This window comes from Choloepus didactylus, chromosome 2, assembly GCF_015220235.1.
Source record: "Choloepus didactylus isolate mChoDid1 chromosome 2, mChoDid1.pri, whole genome shotgun sequence".
Lineage (NCBI taxonomy): Eukaryota > Metazoa > Chordata > Mammalia > Pilosa > Megalonychidae > Choloepus > Choloepus didactylus.
The window spans coordinates 75,698,744-75,713,385 of NC_051308.1; the positions used below are offsets into that span (position 1 = coordinate 75,698,744).

General features: G+C 36.0%; 1 protein-coding gene across 4 annotated transcripts in view; it reads right to left on the reverse strand.

Moving 5' to 3' along the window:
- Positions 1 to 14,642, reverse strand: part of PLA2G4A (phospholipase A2 group IVA) — a 174,063-nt gene that overhangs the window by 55,869 nt on the left and 103,552 nt on the right. For all 4 annotated transcript variants that reach the window (XM_037825146.1, XM_037825144.1, XM_037825147.1 and 1 more), the window contains one exon: positions 13,627 to 13,768. In XM_037825146.1, coding sequence (XP_037681074.1) covers positions 13,627 to 13,768 — 142 coding nt within the window. The remainder of the gene's footprint in view (positions 1 to 13,626; positions 13,769 to 14,642) is intronic.

Genomic DNA, 14,642 nt, shown 5'->3' on the forward strand with positions numbered 1-14,642 from the left:
AGCAGAAACTATTAAAATGACCAACTTTATTTAATAATAATTATTATAATTATAACAATTTTACTCTATGCTTGCTCAGTATTTTGCAGTTTTAATTTTTCTCTCAGGTACATTGTTTCATTTGATCCTCTCAGAAACTCTGTAAGTTGAGCAGAAGGAAAGTATATCTGCATTTTGCAGATTAAGTTCTGAAAGCTGATGTTACTTGCTTACTATCTGTTAGCTCATAACCTGTTGTTGAGTAAGTGCCTTGCTTCTGACTCTCAGTCCAGAATTTTTACTGTCCTTTTATGCTGACTTATTCCTAAATATATGCTATTATTCAAGCCATTAAAAAACCCAATCACCTTAACAAGATCTACAAAATGTATTCATTTATTCTTCAATTCATTTGACAAGTTTGATTAAGTGGGCTTTGTGTACCAGGTGGCCTCTGTGTATCATCATGGGTAAACCTGGGGAATATGGTTTATTTAAGAGAGGTGGAAATATAATAATTATGACAACAGTAACAATATTATAGATGCCATACATTGAGCCCTTAATATTTGGTAGGAATTGTTCTTAGTATTTTACAGAAATTGTCTCATTTAATCTTCACAAAATCCATAAGATCTTTTCAGTTTACAGACGAGGAAACCAAGAAACCTGGAAACACACTTTGGAAGCTTGTCCAAGGTTGTACAATCAATAAGTAGTGGAGTAAGGAGTCAAACCCCAGGAGTTTAACTCCTGAATCCAGACTTATGCTATTACCTCTAAAGTGCCATCATCTAGGATAAGTATGAAGTACACAAGATGGTAGTCAATTCTAATCAGAGGAATCAGAGGGACTGCGGAAGGCTTTGCCAAAAGATTTCTTCTCAATGGACTGAGTTTTTTGTTTGTTTGTTTGCTTGATTGCTTGTTTTAAAGGTACAGAGTTTTCATTTGGGATCATGGAAAAGTTTTGGCAATGGATAGTGGTGACGACAGCACAACACCATGAATGCAATTAACAGCACTGAACTACATATCTGAATGTGACCAAAAGGGGAAACCCTAGTTTGCATATATGTCACCAGAACAAAAATCAGAAAAAAAAAATGTCCATAGAACTGCACAACACAAACTGTGAACTCGAAGTTAAACCATGGACTACAGTCAAAAAAATGTTCTTTCACCGACTGCAACAAATGCACCACACCAATATAAGGTGTAAATAATAGGTTGGTATATGAGAATCCTGTATTTTATTGTTCTATTAACCTACAACTTTAAAAAAAGTTATTATAGACTATATATTGTGTAGGCTGCTTTTAAAATTTTTCGGGGTTTTTCTTCTCTGTCATTAAATATCTTTGAAAACACAACTTTTCTACAGTGTTGTTTTGCTTTCCAATGCCATAGGTATAAATTTCCAATCTGAATGACTGAGGTATGTTGCCCAGTTGCCACCCATAAGCACCAGTCCTTAACGAGTGATGCCCACAGATTTATGATGTGCCTGGTCCTGAAGGCACCTGCAGCCAAAGGGCCGGGTTTTAGGAGGATTCCACAAAGAACACAAATTGAAGCTGTTTTCCTTATGTTAAAATGTTAGCCCACCAGAGAAATTAGACAGAAATTACTGATGGGACTATAAAGTGGTACAGCCATTATGGAGGAGAAACCTGAGCTTAATTTTAAAGATGGACAGACATTGCACAGGGAAGGAAGTTGTTCTGGCAATGAAAGCAGCATGAGTCAGCAAAGAGTTTTTTGCAGGGAAACTGAGAAAATAGGCTGGCTGCACATGAGTGAAACACGGGAGTGTTTGTTTGGGGCTGAGGAGGCTGTTATATTCTTTGAGTTTCCTAACCATTATTGCCTAAGAGAGCTGGATATTTTTCTATACCCTACGGCAACAGTTCTCAAAGCATGTATAGCTTTTGGGGTGGGGTGGAGGGGAACAAGTTTAAAACAATTTTCATAATAACAGTAAGATGTTATTCACCTTTCTTCACTCTCATTCTCTCATGTGTGTACAATGGAGTTTTCCAGAGAAGACATGATCTGTGATATTACAACACACTGAACTCAGAAGCAGATATGAGAATTCAATTATCTTCTGTTAAGCCAGGCAATAATGATACTAGTAAAAATGTAAAGCAATGCTACTCTTCTCACAATTTTGTTTTGGTGTAGAAAATATAGAAATTTTAATAGAATGTTATGTTTAGTATGAAATAGACTTATTACTATTATATTAATTAAATTTAAAAAACAATTTAAATTTTCCTGTTTTGGTTTTTGATACGGTAAATATTGACAGCTATAATCCATATAAACAAATTTGAAGTATTTCAGTAATTTTTAACAGTACAAAGGGGTTCTGAGACTAAAAACCTGACAATCACTGCCCCAGCATATCAGGGACATGGTGTGTAAAATCCAGCATCTTCCAGGAAATTCTGAGTCTATTGAAGTCAAGGTATTGGGAGAAATAAGGAAGGGATTAGATAAAGAGGGGATAGGTGGGTGGAAATAGTCACAGGACAGACAGAGGCTGATGTGGAAGTATAGTCAACTTGCTGGGGTAAGGGGGCATATTTTTTTGACATTATTTTCCAAAAAACAACAATTATCAAGGAAGAAATGACAGAAGGAAGACAGCAATCCATGTAGAAAAAGATATTAGAGCACAAAGCAATCCAAAGCTTAGTAAAAAATGAAGCATTCAAACAAACCCATGTGGGTGGACAAGCAGAACCTCAGCTGGTGTTCTATATTAGTGAAAAAAAAAAAGCCTAATTTGCAGAATAAACTTACAATTGGAAGTGTGCACAGATGATTTTAAGTAGGTTTGAGAGTTCTAGAACTTCCCTAATGTCACAGTTTTCTTTTCTTCTGACAGGTTAATGGGGCACAATATCCTCTCCTCCCTCTAATCCCAAAGCTAACCTTTTGAGGAGAGGAATAGAATCAAAATACAAGCACAAGTAGAAACAGTAACACTCGGTGACTGATCGAATGTTAGGAGTGTGGTCACTACTAAGAGGAAGGAGTGAGGTCAGGCTCAAGCTATCAGGGTTTCCAGCTTTGGTCAGTAGCAGATGCTGCTGCCTTTGTGCAGGACAAAGATCCCAGGGCATGGGGCCAGGTTTAGGGGGAAATACTGCACTCAATCTTAGAAATGCTGAACACACAGCATGAAGGCACGTGTTCCAAGCATGTGGGACGCGACCTATGAGACATCATATGGAATCATTTTTAGTGGAATCATTACTTTAGAACAGAAGGACCAAAAAAATTATATTACTATTAACTGTCAGTTATGGAAAGAGGAGTCTAGAGAGGTTAGCGCTTATCAAATGTAGGCCAAAGAACAGCAGGACACCACGAACTAAATTCCTAATCCAGGGCCCTTTCCTCTAATACAAAGTGGCCTCAAAATCAAAAGACATTAAGCATAAAACTGGATGCAAACTTAGAGATCTTACACATGAAAGCACTCTCTATCAGTTCATTGAAATGGGGCATTTTGTATTGCTTTGCACCTGTGTATATTCAGATGAACACGATGCTCTTAAACATAGATTTAAAACTTGTGAATAAAATGAAGTACCTAAGTACTAAAAAGCTTGTCTGGTGGGGCAAAAGAAGGGTAAGGTAAGAAACTACAGTGGGTGATAAAGTAGATTAAGGGAGTACGACATAGTAAGTGCAACAGTAGTTTCAAGGAAGCTAGACAAGAAGTCAGAACAAGGATAAGGGATTTGAATTAGGCCAAAAGGTTGGTTTTATAGCCAGTGTAATAATAGTAGTAATAATAATAGTAGTAGTAATAATAATAGCAGCAAACCTTTATCATTGCTATGTACCAACCACTAAGCCTAAGGTCAGGTCAAGACAGACATAAGCTCTAAGGGGCGTGTGATTTCGGAACCAGTAGATCAGTCTCATTGCGTTAGAAGTATATTAGCAGGTTGGGAAAAATAAGATGATGACTTTAAGAAAAAGAAAATGTCCAGGCTGATATTGCAGAAAGAGGAATTTGTTGATATTAAAAAATTGTATAGAGGTATTCAGGTCTGAGGTTAAGTTACTTGTAATGATTACATTATTCAAAATAACATGAAGTTCAATACAAGTAGTTTAGAATACAGTAAAAAATAATACTTCATGACAGATTATACTCTTCATCTCAACTTCTAACACACATTTGGTGCTACTGAGAGGGAGATTTAATGAGTGAAGTTGGAAAATTGAACATATGACAGTCTCTAAACCTGGGTAAAAAACTCCCTAGATATCCTTCTTCATATGCCAATAACCCAACATATGCATATAGATGCTTGTTTTATGTAGTTAGGAATTTTCTGGACACAACCACCCATTGGACTAGAGCTCATATGGTACGTAATCCATTGTTTTTCATTATTGTATTAAAGTAATTCTTAATAAGGGTTTTCAAGTAAGACTTTTAACTCAACTACTCAGATTGCTATCAGGGAAAGAAAAGTGTCAGATATTTGTAGATAAAAATTCAATAATCAAATAATTGATACTTACATCCATTTTGAGCACAAATAAGTCAGTTTTCATATATCGAATCATTTAATTTTCACAACTCTATGAGACACATATTATTATTCCCATTTTACAGATAAAACAACTGAGTTGCAAAGAAGACAATTAAATTTTTCCAGTATCACAAAGCAAGAAAGTTGCACCCGTGGATTCAAAACCTGAGTCTTTCAGATTCCAAAGCTGTTATCTCACTAGGCTCTACTCTGTCTGTGAAAGCAAATATTCCCTGCTTTTCCCCTAACTTTGTGCCCTGAGGCAAAGAAAATCCTGCTTAGGCTCACTGTACTCATATGTAAAAATATTGGGTAGAACAAAATAATCTTGAAGCTTTTTGCTATCAATAGCATCCCAGATTCTATGTCATATGGAACAGGAGTTATGAAACGACAAAATTACAGATTTTTATGAACTATAAAAAAAGGGAAATTAGACTTATCAAAAACCTATCACTCGTATGGCCACTTTCACATAATTTATCTCCTTTAAACTTCCCACTCTTTAAAAGGAGGTCGTTACTATTTACAGTTTTCAAATGAAGAGTCAGGTTCACATAATACCTTGTCCACATACAAACAGCTAATATGCAGTAGAACCAGGTTTGAACTAAGTATACCTGAGGCCAAAATCTATGTTCTTTCATCTTTGAGAACGCTCAGAAATAAAGGAACAATCTTTATTTAGAGAAAACATTTGTTGCTCAAATTATTTCTTTAGATTCCTGTATCACTCCAAATGCTGTCCACACAATTTACACACACGCACACACAAAATGAAAGCTAAATTTAGATGCTTTAATAGTCTTGGTCATTCTGAAGTAATTTTCAAAGAAGTAACTGGGGAATTATAAGGTATAGCTGTGAGTTTTGGCTGTAAATAAAAAAATAATAATAAATAAATGAAACAAATGTTGTAGAGAGGTTGTAGGTCATGATCAGACCTAACAGCACAAATATTTGCATGTGTAAAGTGATATCAATAAATATTTCTCATATTCTCTCAGATTATTCCAGGACATGAGTTTTCGCTTACCAAAAACCCTGCGTTTTGTTTAAATTATCCTGATACATGAGCTTACAGATATTATTAATTTCCTACCTTGGAAAATAAAATTATGCATTTCTCAAGGACACTTTATGTTTTCACAAATTTTATCATCTGAGAGTTTTATATATAAAGACATTTCCTCTTGTTGGTACCACTCCATTTTTTAAAGGAGCAAAAGAAACATCTATAACCACCCCAATGTCTACATGATGTCTTAAAAATGCTAGAAGGCAATAATTGAATTGGTGGAACTGAAACTCACAGCATCCTTTGAAATTTCTTCCATAGCTACTTGTTAAATTGTAATTTGAAAGTTATCACCTTTTTGCATATATATTTCACAATAAGGAAATAACTGAAACTATGGTACTGTAACTCATAACATTTTTGAAATTTCCTATATAACTAATTGTTAAATCATACTTTGAAAGACATTTGGCATATATGTTATATTTCACAATAAGGAAATAACTGAAACTGTGGAACTGTAACCCATAACATTCTTTGAAATTTGCTCTCACTACTTATTAAATTGCACTTGGAAAGTTATCACTTCTACGTATATATGTTATATTCTACAACAAAAAAATATGATTTTAAAAAATGATGCTCAAAAGCTATCAAAAATACCAAAAGCGAATTTTTTCACTTAACAAACACTTTTCACTTAAGGGAGACAAAGGCAATTCTCAACATACAACACTAATGATATTGTACAAAATTCATGCAATAATAACTTTAACAAATTGAACTAAAATATTTTACTCATAGTCACTTTTTAAATGACTAGTAAGGATGATCAAGCAATTTTTTAAATTTCTAAGAGTTTATCATTTTATTGATTAGTATGAAAGGGTATCATGAATGCTGAGTCAAAATTAAGAGGTATTCGAATTCCTTACACAACTCATCACACATAGATGATCATAATCACTTGAATTGTTACATGATTATTTGCTTCAGCAATTATTGCTTAAAATCGTTCCTTTATCACTGACAAAATAAAGAAATGTATTATAGTAATTAAAATTGTGTTTTCAATAGGCCATTGGCCCGTTCAGCCCAAAGATTTGACTCAACAGGACACCCATTTGAATCATAAAACAAACCAACAATTCCTGCAGCAAGTCTAGCACCTGCCCCATGGCCTCCTCCTTCATTGCTTCTGGCACATTTATACTCGTCTGCCTCTCCTTGATCCTGTTTTGCTAACAGCTCTGGATATCACAGTAGTCACCTGCTTTGGCCCCCCAAACAACAGACAACCCTACTGACTGCCGTCTGGCCCTCTTGCACTGCTCTCTAGTCCAGTTTCCACCTTTGTTTTATTCCTTGGGTGTTCACATCTCGGCCCTTTCTCAGACGATAAAAGTTCAGCTTGACTCTTGCGTTCTGAAACCTGACCTCTGGTAGCCCACACCTGCTCAGTTCAGCTTTCTGTGGGCCACTAAAGGGAGTCCTATGCTGTCTGCCCTTCAATGTTTCCTGTCTAAAAAGGAAACAAGATTGATAATACAAAGTAGTGTCATAAGAATAGATGCTCAAATGGGAGACAGAATATTCTAGATGAAGGAAACAGTATAAAAAAAGAAATAATCACTATTTTTGACAACTTAAGCTGATTTCTATTACCTCTTTCAGAAGTTGTTTTTCTCTTCCCTCCCTCATTGGATGGCCCCTTTTCCTTCCTTTTTCACTTAACTTATATGACAAATTTAAACACAGAATGGCATTTAGAGAATAAATTAAGGCCCATTCTAACCTTTATTTTCATCTAAAGCTATCTGTTTGCTTAGAATGAAGAGTAATCTTATAGTCTGCCTTGAGAAAAGCATTTTTTTTTATTCCCTGATGAAGGGTGGAGTAAAATTTCCTCTTCTCATATTCACTCACTACTTTAATTTCAGATTTCAGGCCTGCAACCAGCTTTGCTGTGTTATGGTCAGTTACCAGGGAACACAGAGACTGTTGCAGGGAAGCATTTCACTTGATGCAGGAGACTACAATCCAGAAACTTTATCTCACCAAAAGCTATTTTAGAACAAGAAAATTTAAGAATGTCCTCTGAAAACTCAAAATGTATCTAAAAATCTCTATGCACAAAGTCTTAAATGTCTTGCTCCTAGGCAAGACATCTCAGGCTTTATTCATGGAGAAATACATTAGAGACACTGTTCTAACAACACACTTGATAATCAGATTATATTTTCTCAACAACAGAGTATAGTAGAAAAGGGTGGTTTGAAGGAATTACTTCAAGTGCACACAAGAAGCGAGGAGAAAGGGCAGTTGATTGCAATGAAGGATGAGATGATTTGAAGCTGTAAGTACCCCAAAAAATAGCATGTTCTTTTAATTCATGCCTGTGGATGGAGACCTATTGTGGGTGGGATGCTTTGATTAGGTTATTTCAGTTGAGAAGTGCTCCAGGATGGGTCTTAATCCTCTTCCTTTATAAAGGATAAAACACAGAAAAAAAGCCCCATAGAAGCTGAAAGAGGATGCCACTGAAGCCAGAAGCTGAAAGCAATGAAACCCGAAAGAGAAGGACCAGCAGACATCAACATGTGCCTCACTATCTGACAGAGGCGCCCAAGCTTGCTGGTAGCCAGTCTTCAGGAAGAAAGTTATCACTATTCATGCCTTGAGTGGGATATTTTCATGGCCTAAGAACCATAAGTTTGTAAGTTTATAAATCATCATTGTAAAATTCAATTCATGTCTGGTATATTGCATTTCATCAGTGCTAACAAACTAAAACTAAGGATTTAAAAATCAGATATGAGAATCTGCAATTCAACTCAACCTAGGACAAGGAATTACATGTTTTAGAAAGACTTCCATCTAAATGGTTAAAATCAATAATTTTTTTTTCAATTTTTGATGCTTAATGGAATAAACTCTTGAGTTATTAGAAAGAAGCCTTACCTATTTGTCTAGCTCATTCTCCAGTCAGGAAAGTTGAGGTCATTTTAAATGTGATGATTATTACCCTGGAGTATTCTGTCACAGAATAGCAACATCAAAGGCTATCCAAAAAGAGATACTGTTTTGTTGAGTAACTACTATGTGCCCAATACATTTTGATGGATGCTTTGCAAGCATTACCATCATCCTCTTCTCACAATAAGAGACATTATCTCCATTTTGCAGGTGAATCTCAGAGGTTAAGCAAAGTGTCCAAATTCATAGAGTACAAATGTATTAAACATTTTAATTCAACATTGAGGTACAAACCACATTGAGATCAGAAAAACATGATCTTACAGCTAATACATTCCCGTGAGTAGAAACTCATGGTTTGTAGGACCTTTTGATGAGGTTGCTTCAGGTAAGCTGTGGTCCTCTGCAGTCAGGATGTGTCTTGATCCTATTATTAGATTCTTTTATAAATGAAGTGAAATTCAGACATACAGAGAAAAAAGCCATGGAAGCAAGAAGCTGAAATCCAAAGGAACCATGAAGACAGTGGAGAGGCCAGGAGAAGCTGCTGCCATGTGCACGGCCAAGGACCAAAATCACTGACAGCCAGTCCCAGAACACAGCAGCAGTCTTTGGGAAAAAAGCATCACCTTAGTGATGCCTTTATTTGAACTTTCTTTTAACCTCAAATCCATAAGCAAATAATCCCCATTGTTTAAGTCCAATCATTGCATCGGTATTTGCTTGCGTAGCCTAGGAAACTGAAACAGGTCCTAAACCACTTGCTCTCTGTTTATTGCGAAACTGTCTGAGAACAAGACAGACTTGAATGGGACCATTTTCCTTCTTTGCACAAGCTGCCGCAATAGCCCACTCCTCACAGCTCAAAGAGATCAACTGACCTTTCTGAATATAAAGTGAAGACCTAGACAGGGAGCAAGGGAAGTGGGGACAGAAAAGACTTTGAGCCAAAGATTAACATAAAAACGGAAAAACATCACTTTCATTATGGGAATAGGTAATGCTGAATACATCTAAACTGATGCTTTTGCCAAGACAAAGAAGTCTGGACCAAAATCAAAGCAACAACGAAAAGCTTTAATTCCCGGAATGACTTCCAAACAAATGAATTTAATAAGTTTAAAAGACATCCCGGAAAGAAGGCAAAATTACCTCATTCTCATCTGTTGCAGGAAAGTCAACTTACTGATGTTGGTGTTAATATTAAGCCAAATTTCATTTTCCCATGAAAGTCTACTACTTTTTCTACAAAAGAAGGAAAGCCTAGGGGGTATGCAACTTACAGCAACAACTTGCTTTTTAAAAAGAAAGACCTAAGAACAAAAGCCAACTGGACGTCTGCATCAGTATGCCCCAAATATATTTCTAATCCGACAGTCAAAATTGGCATCTTCTCCTCTTCCAAAGTTTCTCTTCAACCTGTTTCTCTGCTCTAACAACCTTATACTAGGGTTCTTCTGTTTTGAGACTCTGATCTCTCTCTAGCTAATGTGTCTCATGGTTCCAATGTCACTCCACTGCCTAAATTTGTGCCCTAACTCATTCCTTGATCTGGAAAGCCCTTCTCTCAACTCATCCAGCAACATATTTGCTGAAGATTTACCACATACTAAGAGCTATGCTAGGTGCTGGGAATAGAGAGGTGAATAAGACAGATGTTTTTCCTCATGGAATATATCCTACTGAAGAAAACAGGTATTAAGTAAATGTTTACACTAATATTTTTCAATACAGTTGTGTTAAAGGCTAAGAAAATTAAATGCATATATGTGCCATGAGAGGGGTCAGGGGAGGGAGTCAATGAGAGGAAGAGTTTCAGAAAGAGTGACTTTTGAATTGAATAAAGAAGGGGAACGTGTTAAGTGAAAAGGAGGTGAGATGGAGAGAGGAGTGGCACAGAAGAGGCATTTTGCAGTTAGAGGACACAATGCAAAGAGCTACAATTGGGAAAGGGTTATGTAGAGGCATGGAAACTGAGAGACACCTAGTGAACAGGGTATAGTCAACTTGAAATAAACTTGGAAGAAATGAAGCTGGAGAGCTGCTGTGGGGCCAGGATCCTAAGGGCAGTAGATGGATTTTAAACTTGAGATTGATATGATCAAATCTGTGAAGAGGGTGAGGGTAGACACAAGTAGAGCTATAGGAAAGGGAGATTTTGTGATCAGATTTTAACGTACTGATTTGGGATGCTATAAGGCATACAAGTGAAGATATCAAGTACAAGCTGCTGATTTAAAAGTTATTAGCATGCAGGTTTGAACATTCAGTTGACATTTTGGGAGATAAGTCTCTTAAAAAGAATAAAGAATGAAGAAAGAGGAGGGCCTAGGGCTAAGTCTTGAGGAACTCATATATTTAAAGAATATGCAGAAGAGGAAGATCTGAAAGGGAAACCAAAGAGGCATGATGAAAACCAGAAGACAGTAAGCAAAGGTTAAGCACATTTCAAAAGATAGGGAGACTTCTACAGTGTCATTTGTGGTTTCCAGGTCTGGGAAAGTAAGGCCAGAGCAGTGACTTTTGCATTTATTATTCAGTACTGGGGACTAACAGAACATCAGCAATAAAAATGAGGACAGAAGCCAGACCATGGTGACCCAAGGAATGAAAGCAAAGTGATGAAGTAAAGAACCTGTATAAAAAACTTTGGAGAAGTTTGTCTGTGAAAGTAAGGAGAGAACTGGAGCAGAAGGGAGAAGGGAATATAGACTCCAGAGAAGTTTTTTCTGTTCTTTGTCTTCTTTTTATATTTAGAGAATGTTTATATTTTTTTTGTGAAGTCTCTCACAGAGAGGTAGAGGTGGACAACATAGATGGGGATTGAGTGGGGAAGACTGGGCAACTGATATTCTGAGATTTCTAAAGAGGATTCCAGTGCTGAAGTGGATCTGCATTTGAGAGAAAAGGGGCTATTTCCTCCATTGAAACAGGAGGGGAGTTAGAAAGAATAAGCATGGGTTATGAAGTATGTCAATCTGATAGGCAAGATATGAAGGTTTTCTTACCTGATTAACTTTTATTTCTCTGTGCTTAGGAGACAAATCCATCTATTGTGAGGGGAGGACAGGATGGGTCAGCAGCTGGGAGTGCAGAAAATAATCTTTGCAAAGAAATAAAAAGCAACTACGCAGAGAAATACTGAGATTGTAAGGTAGGGACAGTAAAGTATAGTTGATGAGCACGAATTAACAGAGGAATCAGTTCCTTCCTTTTCCTGCTAGCAAACTATTCCTTAAGGCCTGGCCAAGAGCCTTCAACTCTAGGGAGCCTTTCCAATAATCTAACTCAAAGATAGAGGGGATCACCCTTTTCCACACTCTAGTATTCCTCCCTTCACACTTCTTTGTTAAGAACTTAATATATTATTAGTTTTAGCTAATTAAATGTCTTTCCCCCAATTAGGCTTTAAACTCACCAAGGAAGGTGACTGTTCAAGTATCAATTGCCTCAGCTTTTTATTCATTTCCAGCACCTGGCACAGTGTCTCAATATATGACATATGAACAAGTTAGACAAATGAAAAAAATTTGTAATATCATTTCACTGCTTCAAGGATATCACAATACCAAATAAGGAATGGAGACAAAAAGAGGGAAGTTGAAGAGGTACTGCTGAAAGATATTCCTTTTCTACCTGTCTGTCTGTCTGTCTATCTATCTATCTATCTAACTATTCCCAGGAAGCTAGAAACTTCTGAGTAATATGTAAAGAAGGAAGTGTCTTCAAGGATTAATTAACCTGAGACAATAGTCAATCACAAATTTTATCAGCAATCTGTTATAGTGGACAGCAAGATGCAAGGTTGAAGACGAACTGCAGTCTAACTTTTTTAATAGAAGTTTAAATGGAGGTTTTATTCCCTCCTTGGCTTCTTTTAATCAAGAACTCCTTGTGAGCAGCATCTTACCTTACAGTCTGCTCCCATAACAAGAGCCACTGCAACATCAAGAAATTGGTATTCAACCCTTAAGCTCATATTAAAAACACATTTGGAAATTCGCAATCCCATATGGGACAGGGGTACCACTCTGGCTCCTTTCCTTAGACTCTACGTCTCATTTCCAGTTGTATTTTGCCCTTAGTTTGCAATAATCTTGAATTCCTGGTGTGTGTGCGCATTTGTGCACATATATATCATCAATTATTTTTAATGAAAATATTATATTTCTAAAAATAAATAATGTTCATTTAAAATATTTAATTATAGAAAAGTTCAAGGGAATAAGAAAAAAATTAGCTGATGGGCAAACAATAAGAAAATTCAACATTATTATTTGATGAACATCATTGTAGCCATTTATCTTTATAGATTTCAGATGGAATGATAGCTCAATATCAGCAGAGAACTGATAGATCCATATAGTGATAGATGAAAGGATGAAGTGTTGAATCAATGGATAGATAGCCAAAAATTGGATTAGACAATGCAAATTATTAAAAAAAAAAATACCATTAAACTTTACTGCAATTTGAGGAAAGAAAAAGAAGGTGAAATTCAGCTGAAGAATTGTACATTCAATATTTGTTCAGACATATACAAAAAAGATTTTTATTTAAGATCTCTCTATAATTGGGATTATAAAAAACAGAAATCATTATTTTAACTACTTGTTTCAATTTTATATGATATATTTTAATTCCTAGCTATGAAAAATGAAGAACTTGCAACATATCTTTTTATCTCCTCTATCTATATTATCATGATGATGATAACTGCATTGTCATTATCAAGATTTATAACATTTTCTTCCTGTTCTGTAATGATAATTTCCACAGTTGTTTAGTTATATTCTCTATTAAAATTAATCCAATGATCTCTTTTATATATTAGACTAAACTTTGTTTAGGAAATGAACCTCTTCTTTTACGTAAGTATGTTCCTTTACAAAACACATCTGATAAATATTACAAAATTTGGGCAGCATTCAGACTCAAAGAATTTCCATTTATGAACTACTTACTTGAACTAAAAAAGCTGAATAAAAATGCTCAGTCTCAATATTACCATATTAGGGAGAAATTGTAGTGTTCAAAGAAAATTATTATTACGTTGTCATATTACTTAATTTAAAATTTCCAACTCACATCACGTGTAGAATACAAGCCTTCACTATTCTTTGGACCCAAGAGTTTCTTCATGTTCTCCTTTATGACTTCTTTTCTCTGTTGCCTGAAATTCTTCTCTTGATCACACAGAGCCATGCTAAACCGGAGATCTGGGGACGAGCTGTTATATAAACAAATAAAGTCATAAGCCAATGTCCCCAGTAGTCTTGTTTTACATCCATCCACTTCCCTCAAGTCCCCAGTAGTTGCAGTGATATATGCTTTCCACTCCACCAAACCATTTCCTAGAAAGAGATAAACAGTAGTATAAAATGATGGCTATCTTAAAGCAGCATGCTCCAAAGCACATTTTAAGAGAAAGTAATATGAGATATTTTAGAAAAAAAACAAAGAAGCAAGGAAGCAAGCAAATAGCCTCTGATACACTGTATATTGTAATTTAAAGACTTTGTGTAGTGTTTCAGTAAAGAAACTTGCTTATAGTTGATTTGCATAGTGCTTTCCAAACTTACTTGACCACAAAATCCTTCCCCAGATCTCACCCACTCCCTCCACTCCAACATAACACCTGCTAATATTTCAAAGAGCTTGAGTTCTGTGGAGCATACTTGCCTAATGGATGCCCTCTAACAAAGAAAGGAATTTCTAATAGCAGAACTTTAAACAATCAAAAGTGAGTTTATAGATGGAAAGCTTTGGGACCCTGAAATTATACATTTTTCCTTTTTAATAATGGCAGCAGCAACTTCTCAAATACCCCAACCCCAGATGTGCTGGTTTAAAACTGTTATGGACCCCAGAAGAGCCATGATCTTTTAACCCAATCTTGTTGGGTGGAGATGTGACTCACTCAACTGTGGGTGATAACTCTGATTAAATTATTTCCATGGGAGTGTGGACCCCATCCATTCAGAGTGAGTCTTGATTAGTTCACTGGAGTATTTAAGAGAGCTAAGAGCCAAATAGAGGCAGACATTTGGAGATGCAGACAGAATGAGTTTGGAGATGCTAAGCTAGGAGATGAAGCCCTGAGT